This window comes from Corvus moneduloides, chromosome 3 (genome assembly GCF_009650955.1).
Source record: "Corvus moneduloides isolate bCorMon1 chromosome 3, bCorMon1.pri, whole genome shotgun sequence".
Taxonomy (NCBI): domain Eukaryota; kingdom Metazoa; phylum Chordata; class Aves; order Passeriformes; family Corvidae; genus Corvus; species Corvus moneduloides.
The window spans coordinates 106598377-106620004 of NC_045478.1; the positions used below are offsets into that span (position 1 = coordinate 106598377).

At 40.7% G+C, this 21628-nt stretch overlaps 1 protein-coding gene across 1 annotated transcript in view; it reads right to left on the reverse strand.

Annotated features, from left to right (window-relative positions):
- The window catches only part of ALK (ALK receptor tyrosine kinase), a 313122-nt gene that overhangs the window by 46413 nt on the left and 245081 nt on the right, over positions 1-21628 (reverse strand). Inside the window, 3 exon segments of the mRNA XM_032103223.1 lie at positions 48-191; positions 1549-1643; positions 12389-12558. Of these exon segments, the coding sequence (XP_031959114.1) occupies positions 48-191; positions 1549-1643; positions 12389-12558 (409 nt within the window).

Here is a 21628-nt window from a genome sequence, read left to right on the forward strand (position 1 = left end):
GGTAGCTGGAAATCTATCTGATGATGCTTCTCAGACTCGACAATTACCTGCTGGATCAGAAATGGGGGCACTGCTGAGCTGGAGATTTCCCAGGAGCTTTTGTTCCCATCCAAACTTCTTCTGGCCACCTCTACTGGTGAGCAAATTGCTTGAGTCTGGAGTGGTACCTCGAGGTGTCTTCTCTCCACTGACTAGGAAACAAGAAATCACAGATTGGTTTATGGCTGAGGGGGACTGAGTCAGAATGTAAGCCAAAATTGAAGCTAAAATAAGGGCTACAGACTTCTGTGCTGAGAGTAAGAGCCTGCAGTCACAGGATATAACATTATTAAAAGAAATGGGCAGATTTACTTTCCATTTTTGTTACAGAACTGAGACAAAAGAAAAATAAACAGGAATGAGTGGTAGACAAAACAGCAAGTGAATGAAGACACAAGGCAGAAATACAGAATACAATCTTTAGCAACTGTTACAATTTTTTTTTTTTAGCCAGTAAAACTATGAGGAATTTTCTTTAATTCTATTTTAATTTTAAGATCTCTCTGAATACTGGAACCGAGGTATATTGTACTTATGCACAGAAACCAACAGGTATCACTGCATAAATGGAGAGACTCATGCCCCAGGCAATGCAAATTAACATAACACAAAGCATGCAAAGCATTCTGACTACAGAATTGGTTTAGAGGTTTTCAATCTGAACAGGGCTACAGAGGTCGAAGCTTCAAGCCTGGGAGAAGAAAGGATGCACTTAAGTTCTGCTGCTCAGCCCAAGGCAGAAGTTTAATTTGTTCAGAGCAGCAATTCTCCAGACCTTATGTAAGTTGTTGGTCTGAGGTACAGGGTGGCAGATCGTTGAACACATTTACAAATGAAGCAATTCACTATGCATGAGATTATGAAAGATGAGTCAGACACAAATGTTTAATAAAAATCTATGTATGGTGAAATCTGGCATCAGAGATATAGACTGGGCATATTCTAGAGGCCAGTCAATCACAAAGCCAGGATCAGAATCCAAATTTTTCCCCAGAGCAGTAGAGTGTGAAGATCCTAGTTTCTGATTCAGACTTAAATGTGTGTCAGTGTAAATAAAATAACCTTGTTCTAGTTTAACTGGAGTACGGTACCCAATGTCATTGCCAAGTCAGTGTCAGTCACAGGATGCCTGTCTTTCCCCAGCCAGTGTCCAGCTGTCATTCATTTCGATAAGTGTCACACAGCAAACCAGGTCATGTGGAAATCTATAATCACAGACTGGCTTCTGCATCAGCCTGGGCATATAGGTGATGGTTCTGCCTCAGCTGGAAGCTGCTCCCCCACACTGTATGTCTCACTGTCCACTTATGCCAAACTGGAAACCCATTCCCTGCTCTGCTCCAGCAGTAAGATGGGGTCCTCTGCCTAAGCACAGTGATTTCTGACACAGACCTTTACCTTTCAGAGTCTTTTGAGGATAACAACATCCAGGCCGCTCTCCCCAGTTTCCGAGTTTCAATTATACGGCAAATAAAAGACAAGTCATTTGCACATGAAAGGAAAACTTACTTGTTAAATAACAGTCCAGGCTAAGGGAGACATTGTCAAAAGCAATAATGGCATCAGAGCCTTCTTCCCATGAAGCAGTGATCTGAAACCAAAACCTGCACAGATTGGAAAAAATGGGATTAAATTCTGCTAAAGAACATGAAATTCAGAGCTCTGAACAATTACAGCAGTTTTTGAATGGTGGAGAAAAACTTTTCACATATAAAAATATAAAGTGATGGAGAAAGTATGCTCATTCCTAACAATGAAAGATGATCTGAAGAGGAGAGCTACACTTTTTTTAAGGCAGACAGAATAAGACAATATTGCCCCTCTTCTCTCCAGAGACAAACAGCCTGAATGAGGGAGAAGTGTATGTGTGTGGTCAGAAAACAAAATCCCCTGGATTCTGGCACAAATAAAAAACCAACCAAACAAACACCCCTCTAAGTGATTTTATTCTCACAAGTGATTTATACCCCAAAGTATTAAGAAAAATAGGTAGGCAGGGCTCCTGAAGCAATCTGGAGTTCCTAAAAGGAACTAGCAATCAAAGGCTGACACCCTTTTAGAAAGTATTTGGTGTTGATGTGCTCTCTAGGAAGCAAAGGATATCTGACAGTCCTGGCAGTCACAAAAGAGAGGAACTGACACTGGGTAGTCCACAGGAAGAGCAGAACTCATTATCTCCGTATAGAAGACGAGGAGGTTTGCCTTAAATCACTTCCTGATTTAAGGAAAGCTGGCTTTTGCCAGGAAGTTATGCCACTCTTACATTACCAGAAGAAAGATCACTGTAAATTCACCCTCAGTGATATTACAAGGCAACAGGAAGAGCAAAAATTACCCACAACCAAATACTTCAAATCTGACAGTATATTGACCATGCATTAATTTTGTGTACTCATGGATTTAGGTTTTCTCTTAGTTTAGCAAGTTCATGTTCTCTCAATGCATATCTGCCACATAAAAACAAAATGCTCTGCTTAGGAAACAGAACAATTTCTGAAAGCAGCCAGCCATAGCTCAGAAGTCAGATACAATGCTGAGAGGTTGCATCAAGACTATAAAAACATGAAACTATCACATGCTGTAGAACAAGCTGCAAGTGAATAAAAAATATTTTCTAAACTTAACTCTCTGTTGTATCTTGATGTTTTACACCAGCAGAAGTTAAGCCATTCATGGGGCTCTTTAATGTAGATCTATTGCTAGTGCTTACTGCTCTATCTTTTAGAGATAAATGTTCAGTCAGAATGTGAATTCTTGCAGGTGTTTCAGTTTAGACAAGACAATGATGACAGAGCAAGGTATTTTTGAGGAGCAAGGTATTTTCTATTTATTTAGAAAGGCTTTAGAAATCCTGTCTCTTCCTTGCAGCAAAAATCTAAACACTGGCAGACTTTATTTTCTTCTCACATACTGTGGTCCTTTCTGCATGGCACAGGGTCTAAAAATATTTTCTCTTAGCTTTGTGCATGTTATTAGTATTCTTACATTAATCTTGGTGATTCCTACTGTTTTTAAATACTACCTCTCCTTTACCAGCAAGCCAACCTCAAAACCAAAACTCCAGTGAAGTTTTCCCTAATCATATGCATATTTACTCTGGGACAGCATATTCCTGTGTTTCCAATGTGGATTTTGACTGAGCCACCTGACTCTGTCAGCAAATGTAACCAACTTCCACATTGTTCTCAAACACAGGGCAGCTTTCCAGAGGGGACAGTGAGGTTTGGCAGAAGCTAAAACAGACCCCAGGGATATATGTGACTTTGAGGATATGTAGGTTAAAGTGCCATCATCTTCTGCAATTGGTGTCCTTGCTAAGCTACAGCTGGGGACAGAGTCAGAAAACCTGTCACAACAGAAAAGATTTATATAGTTACTATGTTCCTCCTTCTTTAGTTCTGGTAAAGAAAAGCAACGATGCTCCAATACTGAAATTTCTCACTCCTTTAAGACATGCATTGCACATATGGAGAGACTTCTTTAAAACTGACTTCATTTGTTCTAAAGATGTGAGCAGCTGCCATGGAAGAGCAGGTGACTGACAGGAATAATGGTGGATATGGAATAATGGTGGATATGGTGAAGGAAGAGTATCCCTAGCATCAAAAGAAACTCCAAATTGCAAGACACAATTTTCTTTGCTAAATGATCCATCTTTATCAGTTCAAAAGGTGGCAGCTCCATCCATACAAGTCTGAATATCACAGAAGTGTAGTTTTAGCCTTCCCAAATCCATAAAAAGGGCAACTGAAGATTAATGCTGCCAGCAGTCTCACAGTTCTTAGTTGGGATACCTGAAACCCCTTGTGGGTATGCCTAGGAGAACTGAAAGGAACATAAAATCCTTGGATATTAAATTGGCTTTTGACTGAATTGGCTGCCCTCCCCTTGCCTCCCACTCTCATTTGCTCTACAGCTGACATCCCACAACACTTCAAATGAAATTACAAGCTCCAGCACAAACATAAGCTGTTCAGTTTGAGACATGCAATACAAAACTTAAACAAAAGCAGTTGAGCAGACATAGTGGGCTCTGATCTACTTTTTCCTGCAAGTCACAGTGCCAGCAGCAAAGATGACTGAACCATGTGTGAAACAGGTCCTGAACACCACAGGTAACAGTCTGGTATTTTATGGAGAACCAGCACCTACCTCAGGCTGTAAAATACAGACTCTAGCTCAGCAGAAGCTTCTCCTTCCCTGTTGTGTGCTGTTGAAATGCCCAGGAAGAGGTAGGGTGGAAACTGGTTCAGCTGCACATCTTTCAGACGGCTCTGTGTGAAAATCAGTGCCCTGCACACAGTGACCCTTGGTGCTGCATTGAAGGGACCAAGTCTGGTGCATTTGATCCTCAACCTGTTCCCTCAGAGTGCACACTAAATGCCACTTGGAGACAGGGACACTTTGATCTGAATTTGTGTTTGTTGATGCGAATTTATGTTTGTAAGGTGTTAAACTGAGGCTGTAGAATTAATTACAAAGACAAATAAACAGTTCCTTTCTGTCAGCTTTTTCCTCCACTACTGCAGACTTTAGCTCAGGCAGCAGAGGAGACATACTTCAGTAAAGACTACTGTGGACCTTCTTTGTGCCTCCAGGCAATGAAGCACTTCTAAAAATATCTTCAGGCAATTTCCTTGGCAGAACCTAAGGTTCATGCCCCAAGGTGTTACGCTTTGATGCACTTTTCATGTCGTGTCTCTTCAAACAATAAAGGGTTGTTCTTATGAGAATTATCAAATGTTCAGCTCCTAAGAACTCAAAGGCATGATACAAACCAGTATTTCTCTTGTTGAAGGGAGTGCCATGTAACATGCCCATATGAGAATGCAATAGATTGCTTTTTACTTTTATTTACAGTTCATTCAAGTTAAGAGACAGCCTTGCTGATTTCACCTGCAGGAGCACCGGGACCAGAACTCTCGAGAAATTTCCACAAGCTCACCAGAGATGAAAAAAAATGACAGAAATGCCCCTAAAATACAAAAATTCTGTGAATGCTAAACACTATTAGGACCATCAGTGCTGCTTTGGTTGCCTATTAATCTTATTTTTTCCTAACACGAAAGCAGTTTCAGTACAAACCTTCTCTTGAGACCAGCATTTCTGCAACAAATAGTTCATCATTTTATCTTCTCTAGTTTAATGCCACTATTAATTTAGAAATATGATGTCTTTCAAATTCCATTGAAACAAGATCATCAGTTAACCAACATTTCAATCATTAGCTTTGGTGGCTTTAGCTTAATGGACTAATTAAGGGAAATTTAATCAAAACTGAAGATGGAAATGTCACACATCAGTGAGATGAAAAAAACCCCACAGACAACCTCATTCCCTTGCTCCCTCTCTCTTTTTTTTATTTTTTTTTCTTTCCCTTTGATCCCTGAAATCAATGAAATAACTCCCTCTGACTTTGGTGGGAGCTGATACTGAAGCAGCAGCAGCAGATGTTACTGCAGTGACTCAGAACAGTTCTGGAGGTGACAATGGTGACTGGTGTTTCTGCGCAGATCAAAAGGGGGAAATCCTGACTGCACACCCAGTACCTCCACTGGCTCCAGTACAGCACAGACACTGGACCACAGCCGTGCACAGACACACTCATTGCAAACACAGATGCTGCAGTGAACGGCCATGAAAAAATATTCCTGAAGGCAATTATACAGGAGCAGCAAAAGTAGTGCTGGCAAGTTTGTCATGACTTTGTTGCTTAATAAATCCCAGCAACTTCTTCACATGGAAGCCAAATCCTCCTCAGATAAGTCTGTGTTTGTAAGCTAGATTTCTTCATAGGAATGAAAGTGTGGCAGCTATGAAACGCTTTAATGACTTGGATATTAGAAAAATTATTATTTGAGGGCTGGTGGAAATTACTTAACTGTCTCCTTTTGCCCTACTCAACTGGGAGCACAACTAGAAAAAAGGTTCCTTAGATGTTTGACAGCTGGGAAGTACAAGTTACACCCTGCAGAGCTGAGTGCTAGCTGAGCTGTGAAAGAAAAGGCACACAAAGGCCTTTTTTAAAAGAAATTCTGTTTGAGGCAAATAGGAAATGCTGTACCAGGGGGACAACACCCCCTCTCCCCCCATTTCAATCTCATCTCTGGGGAACATCAGCTCCTCCATATGAAGGATACAATTTTACATCAATCCAAAAACCACTCAAGGGTGACCACTGCTCAAATATTTCAGAATCACAGATAAGAAATGGCAAAAAATGAGCTTTTTTGGTTTGTTTCTTTGGCGCCGTCTGTGATCTATCAATCCAGATGAACAGTTCTTTGAAAGTGTATTTTAACTCAGTTAAATCTCACCAAAACGGGATAACATCAAAGACCTTTCCCATTCCTCAGGCTTTTTGAAGCTTGGGTTTTATTTCAGCGTGGTCAATGTTTGAGCTTTGTCACATCACCCCGGGTTTTCTCTTCAGTTGGTCCTTTTTGACTACTTATTTTTTTTCTTGATCCTAATAGAAGACTGGTTCACCCCAAAATATTTGGGGCTTATTATAGAGGGAGATGCAGAACTAAACGTGTGAAGATATATTTATAGCTATGTTGGTATAGCCTCCATGAGGACAAACTCTTTTGCTCACATCAATCCTTAGATCTTCATTGCACAGAAATGTTAGCTTTTGCATGTATTCTATCTTCTTCTGATGGAAGGGAAATAAAAAACCCATCCTCATTGCAGTGAAGACCTCTGTGAGCTGATTTTGTGCGAATACTGCAGCTCCCTCCCTTCAGTAACTATTCTGAATTCCACCTAAATATTATCCCTGGCTCATACAGACAGTTCAGGTTTTCATTACCCAGACTCAGGCAGCTGCCTTCATCCCATTATTTTAGAAAGGCTCATAATAACTATTTTTTTTCTATTTTTTTTCTTTTTGTCATAAAAGACAGGGATTATTAACCAAGATTGAACGTTAATCTCCTCTGTACTCAATCCCCCATGCAGGGACGTGAACACAGTGTGTCTGTACGTACAGATCTCATTTCATAACTGGTAATGTTTTGCCTCTGACGGAACTGATTTCTCTCTCTACCTAGCTAAAATAATTATGGCTGAACCTGCTTGAGACCAAGGTTCTCACAGAATGGAGAAATTTCAGGTCACTAACCCTTATTACATTTGGGTTCCCATTAACTTCTCTGTTACAAATGATGCATTGTTAGCTCACTTCATAAAGGAATACTTACTATTTGGGATAAAAGACACATTTAGATGGAATAAGATTATTTGGAGAAATATAAGCATGCTAACCAAACTCAGTTACAGTGACAGAATTGCCATGCAGGAAGTTACTTAATGGCTAGTAATAAAGATTGAGATTCAAAGGTGTTATTAAAGGCTGCCATGCATGTACAAAATCTGTCACAGGCACTCTGCACACACTGTCACCAAAACCCCCTTTTCAGATGCACAGAACAACCATTTGCAGAATAACTCTTTCAGAAGGACAGTAGCAGACAGACGTAATTAATGCTGAAGAGCAGAAGAGCAGTGATATGGTTGTTAAGGTCTCACTGCTTTTAACAAAGTAATGTGTGGCCACTTCAGGACTACACAGCCTAGGCTTGTTGGATGGATGTAAGACAGACTGAAGAGGTCTGGGTGCAGATGTGACCAATTAATACACACGTGGTAATGTGTAGGCAGACATAATGACTGGCTTTCATGGAGGGTCCCTGTTTCTTCTTAGAAGAATGGGAAGAAAATTTAGGAATAACATGAGATAAACAGGTCTCTGGGTCAAAAATGTTGCCAAGAACCTTCCTTTTCCTTTTCTTCCTGAATGGGAAACCTGACTCTCAGAAACTTATTATAAATAAATTCTGAAAGGAGTGTGAGGGAGAGACAGAGCAATACAAGAAAAATTACTGAACAAGAAGAGTGCTTAGCCACAGCTCGTGGAGATACAGCGGTATGAGATGAGACAATTTCTTTTTACTGCTACAATGAGTGAGAGGGTCCCTAGGTGCTGTGGCTGCCACAGAGCTGCTGAAGGATCCAGGCAGAAAAATCTCACTCCCACGGACTGAAAGGGAATCCCACATGGAGATGGAGACAAAAACCTAATGAGAACCAGTGTGGTTTGTAAAAATCCAGCAAGTCTGCAAAATCAGAATAGGTAATGAAGTCTGTTTAAAAAAAATAGAAAGTGCAATTGGTGGGACATGAGTTCTGACTTGTTACAACAGAGTATCACCCTCTGAGGTAACTGCTGTCTGTAGGCCTTTCTGTTTTCCTTCTCAGGAAGCTCTCATCCTTACCAGCCTTCCAGGTAAGTCACCTTACTGATCCCTTCCAACATAGTAAAATTCTCAGTCTGTGTTCAAGAGAAGGTCATCAGCAAGAAAATAATTTTGAAGCTCTCTGAGCACAATGGGACCAAAAGAAAATTGGTTTTTCACTTTCTGAACATGCTTCCCTGCTAGAAGGACATGGCCTGGCATTGCTATCAGTGACAAGGTAAATGGTGCAGCTATTTATTACTGAAAATTTAATTTCCTGGGACCTCAAGTAAACTCCTCTCACTCCTTCCTCCATCTGGCCACTACTAATTAAGACTGGCTGAAAATTTAGATGTTGTAATGTCAAAAAAATTAAACTTAAGAAATAAACCAAAGAAACCTTTCTAACCAACAAACACATTTAAATTCCTTTTGTATTTCTACACAGTCTTCTTCTGTCATGAGACTGCACTGAGGTAGGACAGGTTACTATTAATATTAGTCACTTTTACCAGATTTCCCTTACAGAGGTTACAGTGAAATCTTTAAAGAAAAGGATTAGTAGAGAATATAGGCCTTAAAAGTCCAGAGCTGGGCTGGGCTGGCTCACACAGAATCTACTTCCAGACAACTTCAGTCAGGTGGTAGAAGGACCCAGAGAACTTCTGGTCTACATGCTGCTCCACATGGCTGGCCTCAGCTTCATCAAAGGAGTAAAAATCAAGAGATTTAGAATTTGTTTCTTAAAGCATTAATTTTCCAGTCAGGCCTCAGCCTATTAGAGTTAATCCTTTTCCACCTCTCACACTGTGTAGCAAACAGTTGCTAAGCATTGGAGATAATGAGCATCAGCCTACAGCAAGCTCCAGAGAATCCCTTAGTTACACGTGCTTGTATTTTATCTGTGCTGTACCTTAACCACACTGTTGAACTAACAGAATGTCTAATTACTAGCTACACAAATCACTCATCTTCAATTACATCAGGCTTCTGTTTGCTCTTATTGTCACCTTCTCACATTATCATTACTAAAATTTAAATTCACATGTACTAACTAAAAGCAAATATATAAAAAAAGCAACTACCAGCTACAACACAGCTTTCAAGATTGTTTCCAACTTCCATTTCTGTGAAGTTAAAAAAGAAAAGTCCTTGACAAGCTCATCACTTTTCACTGGAAAACCAATAATAATTTTCCATCAAATAAAACAATCTTACAATAACGTGGTTCTCTACTCTCAATTGAAATGTTGTAGTATTGCACTAATGTGTAAATTCCAGTAAGTAAAAATAACAATACCTCTAGCTTTCGCCAATCTGTGCAGATTATTTGATTTGCAGATAATGCATCCTTCAGAGAGGGGTAAGTGGCTCTACAGGGGATAACAAATCACAGCAAGGATTGTTTGTTCATGTTGAGTGTATCTCACTGGCAACTTAAAATACAACATCTCTGGAGGTGCTGCCTTTTGCCTCTGGTAGGCACAACCTGTTCATCCAACAGCTTAAGGAGCTCTTGCCCACAGCTGGCTTCTTTAATTGTAGCTGCTTTGATGACACATCCTCGACCAGGCCCTTGGCACTTCCCCCACAATGCACAGAAGATACTGAGCATTTGGAATTGGGTTACAACTCCGTTCATCAACTCTGTTAGTCAACACAACACATGAGCTAACTCTCAGGATTGCTCTGCCAACATCTTCTGGAACAAGGAAGGATAGATAACTTCAGGAAGACATAAAGTGCCAGCACTTCAGCTTCTTTCATGTCCACACAGAAAAGTCAAGACCTCACAGAGAGTGAAATTGCAATTGCACGTGTCCAAGGCTTCCCAGGCTAACACAGAGCTAGAAATCTACCATCCCTTGGTCACAATTTAACTTCTTTGTCTTAGTCCTCCCTCCTTTCTGTTATTGCCAATTCACCTGAAATGATCTAGCTGTGATTTTCTGCCAAAGTATGATTTTTCCCAAAAGCCTGAGGGATATCAAACATTTAAGAAATGTCTGTTTCTAAAGATAGAGCTGATCTAATTTCTTGGAAGTCTTCCTAATGATTCTTTGAAGTGCTGTAAGCCAAACATGGAAATTATGGCTAAGCAGCTTTTAAACAAGCATGCTTTTAAGCAGTTTTAGAGCACATTATCTTGTTATTAATAACACTTTCCATTCAGCTTCCCAATCACAATAGAACATGCTTTAATTTTGTATGAAACTGGTACACTGGTGTGTTTTACTCGAGAGCTTTACTTCTATGAGCTGATTTAAACTCTCAGCTCCTCCTGTAGGAATATATGCAATATCATGGTTCTAACACAGACCCTCACAGCTTCTGACACAGGAACCAATTAGAAAAAGACAGACACAGCAAGCTTTCAGCAGCACCAGCACTGTGTTCACATCAATTAAGTACTTCTTACAGTTCAATAAAACTGTCATTTATCTCCATTTATACACTGGAGTCTCGCTGGTACCCTTTTGGTGTATACTTCCATAGAATTCCTTCCCAATCTGTACATCAGTCCAGATTTTCTAAAAAACAGGTTTTGAGATGGTAAGAAAGATGCTTGCAGTATTTTCAAGTCTCACAGGAGACTTCTTTCTTCCCAGGAAGGATTGGCTTCAATTCAATCAATCTTAGAAGAAAAATTCATTAATACAGTGCACTTTCTGTGAATAAATAAGGACAAAAACTTTTCAAGAGACACCAAAACTTCGAAGTTTTCCTTGCTTATGTCTTAACCTCCAACAAACTCCCTCCCTTCAGGGAACCCATCTGTCTGTAAGCAATAGGGAAGTAAGCATGTCAGCACCTTATACATAATAGTCAGCACCGTGTTATCAGCTGAATCCATGATTTCTCATGAATCACTGCTAGCCTGGCTCCTAAGATCAAAGTGTTCTCTGCCTGACTGTGCAACCAGAGAGAATTTAAAGGAAAGCAATATTACAAGGGTACAGAATAATTCAGGTACAAAACATTCCCCCGGCAACATTAGGAAATAAATCACATAAACAATAATGGCAAAATATACCATTCTTCAAAGGAAACACAGCTGAAGGGAACGAAGCAACCAGGTATTTTTACAAATGGTGCTCACCAGTGACTGCACAATAAGCTTTATGCTGGCATTTTTAAAATCTTTGACGCACACATATTAATTATACATTCAGGACCAAAGCATTGGCAGTGTCCTTGTTGTATTTGCAGCCTATGTGCATCCCCAAGTGCCAGTAAGATAGAAGACATATTCATATGTTTGTTCAAAGTTCTTACAAAGCAAACTACCCCTTAATGAAATCCATTATTTCTAGGGCACAGGTTTCCAAAAAGACAAGGGAAAGCAGTACTCATGACACAGATGGTAGATGCATCTTGCAGCCCAAGGGCCAGGGCAGCAGGAGGTGAAGTATGTCTGTGCCTTCTCTAGAAACAGCACACACTAAAAGCAAACAATGAACAAGAGTATTCCCTTAAAGCTGACTTGTAAGAAACAGCTAAAACAACATTCTAAATAAACATATGCTACCAGATTAAGCATATGCTACCAGATAAACCTTCTATGCTTAAAGCCAGAATAGAGCCATGCACAGCCCTTTAGTAAGGTGAGCCTTCAGCTACAGCTAAAACAAAGGTGTTCAGTTGGATCCTTGTCTGATTTTGCAGCAGGCTCTTTTCCCACCTCTTCATCCTCAGATCTAGACACAATGAATACCAGGGGCTTTGACATCCTGAAAAAATATCAGCTATGGAGCTCACATCCATCTCTAGCAAACTATGAAAGAGCACCAAACATAGAACAGTATGCCAAGAGAGTGGTTCCCAGCTGGTGAAATGGAGACACAGAAGTTTAAGCATCTTGCTGTAGACTACCCATTGACCCAGCCTGTGAGCCAAAACTTTGACTTGGGAGTTGCAAAATTGTGTGCTTTGCTCTAAATACTCCACTATTCTCATTCTCTGCTTCTAACAGAAGATGCCTCATGGAGGACAAAGCACTTCTCCCTGAGGGAACAGCTTCCAGGAGAAATGCTGGCCATTTTCATCGCCAGGTAGCTAGTGCTGACAGGATTGACCACCGTGCAGGAGAATGAGGAGAAGACTCATACCTATCCAGTATATCTGGGAGAGGTAAGATCATCCACTGCCATATTCCCAAGCCTTCGCTGTTCTCTGAATGCCAGAACGTCCAGCTCTGCTCCTTTCCTGTCTTGTTCTCGACCAGCACCAGGGATACATTTCCCAGCAAGACACCATGGATGAGCCACGATATTCGTAGCTAGAAGAAACAGAACATATGAGATTAAACATCACAAACATTATTCAAAAGTTAACAAAATACTCAATTCTTCTTTCATTGCTTTCTAATCACCAAAAAGTTGATTCTCCCGTCCTTGTACTCATGTCCTCCCTTTAGGAAACTCCACAGATGTGGAAGCCTGTAACACTTTGTATCTGCTATTAAACGTTGAAACTACTCACCTTTTTTTTAATTTGTAAAGTTGAGTCTAAACCATCTGTTTTAGCTTTCACATATGTGTCTAATTTTAAAGGGATAAGCTTATACCTCCATTGTTTGCAGTACAAAGACTACGCTCCCCTAAGATGCCACCTAAGAGATTCAAGTTAAGACTAACAACTTTTTCAGCAATAAGCTTTTCTATTCCAGCAGCAGCAGCAAAAAACACAGGGAGAAAAGCTACAATAAGCAGGCATCACTAGTAATCACATCCACATCCCCCAGATACTCATTTAAAAAACCAGATTTTACTTTCCATCCAAGTTTCTACAGATTTTTCAATTAAAGTTCAGTAATAATTTGGTGGGTTTTTTTATTAATTAAAATACTTTAGAGAACCATTTTTCTAACATTTTTGTTATGATAATGTAATTGAATCCATTTCTATGCATTTATCCCTGTATGTAAAATTATTTCATGTAGTTTTCTCATTTTATGACTTTCTCTCCCTCATTGTGTAAAAAGAAAAACAATTCCTTCCACATCAGGCTAGTTCTACAACCCATAGTAGATGACTATTGTCTTCTTATTTTCTGGGGAAAAAAGAAGAGGAGCTAGCCCTTTGTTGATAAAGAGCATAAGTAAAATACACATATATATTTTATTCAGGAGCTGGATGTCATCTCAATAACCAGTAGAGGTGAGAATGCTGAAGGAATGAGTTTATTAGAGCTGCATTAGCGATGGATGTTTTGGACACAAGAAAGTGTTCAGCACGGCCTCTAGTATCCATACATATTCAACAAAGCATTCTATATTTTAGCACTTTAAAGCCACCACCAAAGTCAGAAGGCTCAGAATTAAGTTTGTATTTTACAAAGGAACACCTGATAACATTTCTTATTTTCTTGCTTTGATAGCACAGAACATTCATATCCATTTCTCAGCATAAAACAAAACTGCTAAATTTTGCTTGCTGCTCCTATATCATGGTGTAAGTTTGTTCTGGCAGGCAAATCAGATGTAGGCATCAAAAGGACAGAAGTGTTGCTATTATTCCCAGTTTATGATCACAATTTTGGAGTGGGTGGAACAAAATTCTGGATATCCATTATATTAATTATCAGTACTGAATTTGGGTAAACACTACAGCTCATCTGCCTGCCTCCAAAGCTACAAAGAAAGAAGTGACTTTACACTGCAAAACTATGACAGAGACTGAATAATCTAGATGGGGCTCTTCTCTTTCTCTCCAGTCCAAAAATCACTGGAATCACTCCTGGGTCCATTGTATTGTAGGACCCAAGGTTTGATAAATGTACACACAGATAAGCCAGTTTGGGTCTGTGAAACCATTTTGTTACATTATTTTGGCCATGCATCCAAAATTGATGTGTAGGTTTTGAGTGGTTCAGCAAACTATCACAGAGGCCTTCCAGACCACTTCTGGGGACAAGCTGGTCAAGACTGGACACTGGTCAAGTCTGACTTCCAGCTCACTCCCACCCCAGCTCTGGGAGAGGACTCATGGAATCCCATGGTTATTTCCAGTGTTGGACAGTGGAAACCACAGCACTAAGTGTGAGAATTTTCACCTCTGAGACACCAGAGAGGAAAAGCAGAGTCAAGCAGGATGGCCAGGAACTATTTCAGATTCACAACATGACGGCCAAGGAGGCAGCTGAGGAGGGCTGAGTTCGTACCCAACAACCAGAACCAACACTGATGAGAGAGGCTGCTGACAAATGTTGGTGGTATAGGAGGCTAATGCCTTCAAACTTGGTGTCTGCATGGCTGCTCCTGACAGGTGACAATCAAGATGAAAGAATTTGTTGGGCATTCTATATTTCAAATGCCTACAAAGCAAGGCATTTTTTAGTGTGAATTTAAAGTGAAAATTTGTACCTTTCAGACCCAATAAAGTAATTTCCCTGTGAGAAAGATCATCAGGACTTAAATATTTGTTTTAATAAGTTTGGAATGCCAGTGGACATTTAAAACCTTCCACCTATACCAGGGAAAGCAACTCCTCTTACTAAGAGTCCACATGTCCACTTTTAGGACCCCAATGTCAATTCCCTGTGCAACACATAATGTGACATTTTTAATACAGGTGAGTTGGAGCAACTTCACCGTGCCATTTTGGTAATTTAAAATTTGAGAGGTAAAGCCCTGAAACTCCCACTAGGCAGAAGCTTTCAGACCTCTGTCTCTTCTGGAGACCTGCCAGAAGGTAAGAGGCAACATCTACATGGTCAGAAGAGAGGGAAGAGGGAGCCTTTGATAGCTGTTAACGTAACACTAGAGCAAAAGCTGAAGCAATTGATGAATTGGAATGAATGCCTTTGCACACATGTCAGCTGTTTGAAGGAAAGAAATAGCTGGCAATAGATGTGGGAGATCAGCTCATTGGCAAAGTGCAATATGCGAACTCTAATGAACTGGCTCTGACTGAATCGACTGGCACTGTGTCCAAATGGGCATTTTTGGCTGTGATTTCCATGCTTTCTAAGCTTCACAGCAGGGCAGTCCAGGTCTTTTCACACCTGCTGAAGTGAACCAGAGCAGATGATGAGCTGGATACCACAGCAAAGGCTTCTGAATGGGGCTGGCATTCATTCTGTAGAATACAGCATCAATGATGGCAGATGGTACTACATACACAGGGCGTCCTGCAAGCAGAGCAGTGGCACATTTGGAAAAATCTAAATCTGGGCTGTTGGTGGAATACCCTAACATTATGCATCAAACATCTCCCTCTGTGTTAAACTAGCAGCAAAATATTCAGGAGCTAGAAACATCACTGAGAAATTAATTAAGCATGGAAGGTAGGCTCGGCAGCACCTTGCTTTCTGGCTTTGGAACCCACCAGAGCTGGTGATGAGCTGTTCATATGCAAATTCACTGACTTAGTAAATGAAATGTTCTAAACTGATCTGGGGAAAATTAACAGGAGGGAGAGCCCATGGTAAACACACAGCATATTGAGGTAAAACTCAAGTCAGATGGCTACAGGCACTGCACTGCTAACACCATCTGGAAAAATGCCTTCTGAGAACCCCCTTAGCCTCTGAGTTGGTGGAGTTTCTGAACTGACAAACAGGGGACTCAATTAATCCCAGAAAGAAAAAACCCAAAACCCTAATCCTTATCAATATCAACAGGGCTTGGCAGGTGAAGAAAAACAAGGAAGGTAGATTTTCCAGCACAAGCTGCATAATTTCAAGACCACTTGAGAACTGAGACTTGCATTTTACTTCCTTACACACACATACACACAAAAAAAAAAAAAAAAAAAAAAAAAAAATATATATATATATACACACACATATATATATATACACACACATATATATATACACACACCTAGAATCTTCTGGGTGAAGTTTGAACCTGCTGAAACCTGAGTCTACTTTAATGGCTAGAAACATTCCAGCATAAACTAACTCCGAGATGTCTGACTGAGGACCAATGACACACACTCACAGCAGCATAAATAAAACATTCTGCACTGACACCCTGGAGAGCTGCTGTTTCTTTTTCCTCACTTTCTGCATGGCAATGACACTGACTATTAGCATTATGGCCCTACCCGGCAGCAAAAGCTACTTGGCCATCTTTAACACAAGTGAAAAAAGAAACTGGAAAAGAAAAACATATTTCAAACAGGGCTTGCAGTAAAATATTTTTAAGAAGGCAGAGAAGAGTCTACAAGCATTTTGCTCCCAAGGAACTGCAGGAGTTGGATCTCACTGGTGGCTCTCCGGCCAGCAACACCTCAACTCTGCACCACAGGCTTTCAACTTGTGAGACAGCACATTACTTAGTTCTCATGCTCCCAAGTCCTTGCTCCCCCTCCATGATACTTGCTCAAAGGAATTGCTCAAAATTTGCCTGACAAGGAACAGTGGATTCTTGAAATGCAGACATTTATTCTCCTGAAAAACATTACTGTTTTCTTGGGTGTTCTTCACTGGAAGGGGAACAGTAGAAATTGTTTTCAGCTGTGAATGCACTGACCCAGTAAATGTAACTCATGTATTAAAGAAGCTCAGAAAACATCTCACTGTTGAGGAGAAACTGAAGCTGCAAGTTGGAATATGATTTGAACAGAATTAGGCAATAGCTGCAGACACTTTTGCCAAGTCCCAGTGAGCTTTTTACATGAATATGAGCTACCTTTGACATGTGAAGTTTATCACACTGACAATATTTTTTTTCTTACTAGACATGAGAAATGGTTGCACATAACAGTATGAGCAAAGACATCTATTAGCACTGTTCAGCAATTCAGACTTGGACTCTTATGCATAATAAAGAAGATCAAAAGATCTTGGTCCTGGTTTTTGGCCAGATCTACAACAATGCATGATCAGACTCTCTTGCAGTCTGCAGACACTTCTGCTTTACATTAGGACTCAGGGGTGCAAGCAAAAACCATTTTTAAGTGATAGAATTATAATTAACTGGTCTGATTATGTAGCTTTAGAATACCTAGGCAGGCAAGAGAAGCTTGTGTTTTATACGAACAGATTCTCCCACTATTTATTCTCACATTGTTTCTTACTTCATTTCAGAAAACAGACAAAGAGAAAAATAAAAGCAACAATAAAAGAGAAAGTGTTCGGAATTTTGCTGTTGGAGTACTGTGGGATGACCAGCCTTCAAGAGATTTCAGATGCTATAGATCCTCTGATCCAATGTCACAAAAGCCAGGTGGGAAAGGAAGCAAGAGAAGACAGATGACAGTGAATAAGCTGTACAGATTTTAAAATCAACACTTTAAAATAAAGAAGTATGCTAACAGTATTCTGCCAAATAAAGCACATGAAAGGCTGAGCTAGAGGCATATCTATGTTGCATTTTTCATGCTTGTAAATTTTCAGTGTCAATGTTATTACCATGTATGCTTCTAAGTTATTTAAAGCTCAAGGAGTAGAGGAGAAAAGGAGACACACTCTGCAGGTGTCAGCACGGGGCTCAGAATGCACTCAAGGAATGATTTATATTATTGACTTACATGCCTTGAAAAAATGCAACACTTCTGCATAGAAAAGAGAACTGAATTAATAAACAGAGAGGATGAAAACATCTTTATATCTGTAAACCTAACTGAGAAGGCAAACTTCAACTATACCATTCTACATCAACATGTTATATTTATTTTCAAGAGAGAGTACATTTACATTCAAAAAGTAATTTCAGGTGTTAAAGAAATCTGGCTCAGTTTAGTGCTAACTTACATAACATAATGGTGGCTTTCAAGAAACAGCTAGTTGAAATGTCAAAATAGCATCAGAAGCATATTTTCATTATTTTAAACATAGCCAAAAGCACAAAGCACATTTACTATCATAGGAATCTGTTTTCATTGCTTTCCAGCACAACTATACCCTTTAAAACGTTTGACCCAGGGCCTAACAGGAAAATGAAATAATCTGGTTCCTAATCACAAAGCAGTCCCTCTTGCAGAGTCACCTTACTCTATGGAGGTGCATGCAACAACATTTAAGGCTAATTTCAAATTCAGCAGCTCTGCTGTTACTCTCCTTCTCTATGGCAGCCCACACCAAAGCTGCACACTTGGTTTTTAATTATCAGGCATGGCACTGAGATTCTGTCACAGATTCCCTTGAGCTGAGCAAAGCACAGCCTTTCTAAAAGTCATTCTCCAGACTGCTCATATTTCTGGAGTGACTTCCAAGCAGAAGGAGTAGTAACAACCCACCACAAAACGAAGTCTTGTAGGGTTGATGCAAGACTACAGCCCGGGCAAGTACAACTGTACCAGCCTCACAGAATGCAGTACTCTGGAGCTGGTCTTCTCTCTCTTTATGAGAGAAACCCACACACTTTGGGAAGACACAGGCATGTTTCTTATGATCTACAGGTACCACAACATCCTTCAAGGCCTGAGGATGCAGACATCAGGGAGCATCTCCAAAAAATGAAATGAAAAGCGAATTGGCGCATGTGACTGCACCTGTACAGCAATAACGGGGGACTGAGGGAGATGGGATTGTCTTGTTGTCTAGGCAGGGGAGGTCAGAACTGAGTCTCCAGCTTCCACACAAAGGTGAGTAATCCCTGGGCACCTGCAACACTTTTGTCAGCTCTCTGACTTCTTTGCAAAGTTCTGAAAAGTAGGTGGCCATGATAGTTTGGAAACTGCACACCTAGGGGGATCAACTGTGGCAAAGCAGCTGTCTGAGATGACAGCACTTCCTTGGATTTAATTGCAGTGTGGTTTCCTAGATTCCCAGACACCAGTACAGCTACTAATGACATGCATATGGATTTCTTCTTCAAAATGAGGAAATGCCTACCCATCCCATGCTCCTCTTTGCCCTGTCAGCATTGCACAGGCCAGATGATTCCCACTCAGAGGAGGGAAATCTCAGTGTGACAGAAGGGGCAAATAATGCTGTGCTTTACTGCTCGAGCTCTAAAAACTCTGCCTTTAAATCAGGTCCCTGGCTGGCTTAATTCTTTGCACTTTATGTGCATTCCTATGCTCAATTACACGTGCTTTGCTTCCAGTGAACTTTTACATGTGAGTTAAAAGATTTTCACTCTTGATTCCTGTGACTGACTGGTTCCAGAAGTACTTCCTGAGCTTTTTGTTGCATCTCCCCTTTCTGGCTACTTCAGGGTAATGGAGCATCTCTTCACTGACTATGTGAACCACTTCCTGCATTCACCCAAGATTTAGTAGAAGTGCCACAGTTTCCCTCTTCCGTACAGAGTGGGTTTTAAGTACAGACTTAAAGGGGTCAACAAGCAAAGGGCTCTACCGAAAGTGCAACATGAAAAAATAACAAAGGCTGTCTGGACTGCAAACAAGAGATTCTTTGAAGCCAGGATACTCCAGCCAAGATTTAATAAAACAACAAAAGAAAAGAAAAAAACTAGCAAGAACAAAGGGCAGCATCACAAACTGACTGCTTTGACCTGCAAAAACACTGAAGAATAAAGAAAATGAAAATATAAGGCTGCTCAAACCAAACAGGAATGAAGTGCAATACAAAGCTGTACACAAAGTGCAAGGCACATTAGGGCCAATCCCAAATGTGTGGGAAAGTACAGGCTGTGTTATTACAGTATCTCCTGCGTGCATTTTTATCCTTTTCCCATCTTTTGATGCATGTGGGGCAGTACAGAGTAGGTGAGGCTGACGTTTCCCTTCCTGAGTTAACAAAGAGCCTCCTACAGGGCATCCAAAGGGCAGGCAGCCCTGCATGCTCCTGGTGACTGACCTCAGGCTGGAGAGAGCACAAAGATGGAGTGTCACACTAGTCCTGCACTCAGTGACAATTCATATGCCAAGCTCAACCATGCTGTGGTGTCTCCAATACTAACACCAACATCACTGCAAACAGCTGCCCAGAACCTCAACAAGGAAGGTCTTTGGACCAGGCTGGTCAGTCACCTCCTTTGCCAGTCTGCCACAGTATAAGATTTAACAGCCAGGCTGAGGGAGAAAAAAGAAGCTTGAAGCATTAGAAACTGTGTCTGGCACCCACTGTGGACTGCTTGGTGGTTTCCTTACACTGAGTTCTGGTTCCATGGACATCCTGGCCAAAACCCAGAATCCTCCAGCCTGGTAAACAGCACTGTGGCAGGTAATGCTCCTCATGCTGAGGCTGAAGTAATTAATTCCTACGAACACCTCAGGCTAAAGAGCAGAGTGTCAGCATCTACTGTGGTGGGTGTGATTGGTCTAATATGACTGGATAAAAGAAAATTAGGGGATAAGGGGAAAAAATAATAACTTTGTTGAACAGCAGGTCTTGTAGTGCCCCAGAGCTTCCATGTAGCAGGGAGAGAAGAGAGTGGAGTCAAAATGATCAAACTGGGGATGTTTGCTGACCTCCTTGCTGCTCTCAGGGGAGCGAGCAGGTATCTAAAGGATCATGAGAGCTGGATCAAATATAAGAGGAAGGGTGGGTTGATGGCTGGACCTGATGGTGGAAGAATAAATGGGTCTAACTCACACACACACTTGCTGAGATCCCTTTGCAACATGAATTATGAGTGAGTTTTTTCTGTGGGATTTCAGCTGCCAGAGAATCTGTCCTGGTTGTGACATGCCAGGTTAAGCTGTCAGCAGTGACAGGTAAAAGAAAACTCATCTTTTAGTGCCTGAACTTGAGCCAGTTCAATCAAGAAGTGGTTGAGGGTGAATAAATGCAGGACAGCATTATAGTATTTCCACAACCTCTTTTCTGTAATTTCACTATTAGGAAGTTTGTTGGCACCTATTGAAGGAATAAGTGCGTAGGGAGGAATATCTCCTTTCTCCTCTTCTGTTGTGTTGAAAAGTGGAATTAAATTATTCTGTGCACAGACAGATTGTTCCAGTAAAATAGAATTTGAAGCCACCAGGGACCCACTGAGAAGAGAAGCTTTTACACTATATGAAAAGGCAAGAGACAAAACCCTTGCCAAAACTCCTTCACTCTTTATTACCGACAGCTGCAACGCTGGATGCGTCCGGATGCCTTTTAAGTGCCAAGGGGAGTGACAGAGGTGGGATGGCAGGCGAGCAGATGAAATACATGGCAGCTTCTCCCCCGACGGCAAGTTTAATTATTTGCAGTGTTGTATATACAAGAAAAAAACACACAGATATTGGGAAATCATTCACTGTGATTCCTGTGTCAGGTGGATTATGAAAAACACTTGCTCTTGCTGGTCCATGGCTGAACAAGACCTTAAAATATTCAGAACCTGCATATGCCTTTGTCACAGATGGGAGGAAAAACAAGGTAGAATATATTTCAAAGACAGAGAACATGAATATATCAAGAGAGCAAAACCAGAGGCGCTTTGCTCTATGAACTGAAATATCCAAAAAAGTGAACCAAAACAAACTTTAAGCCAAAGAAAC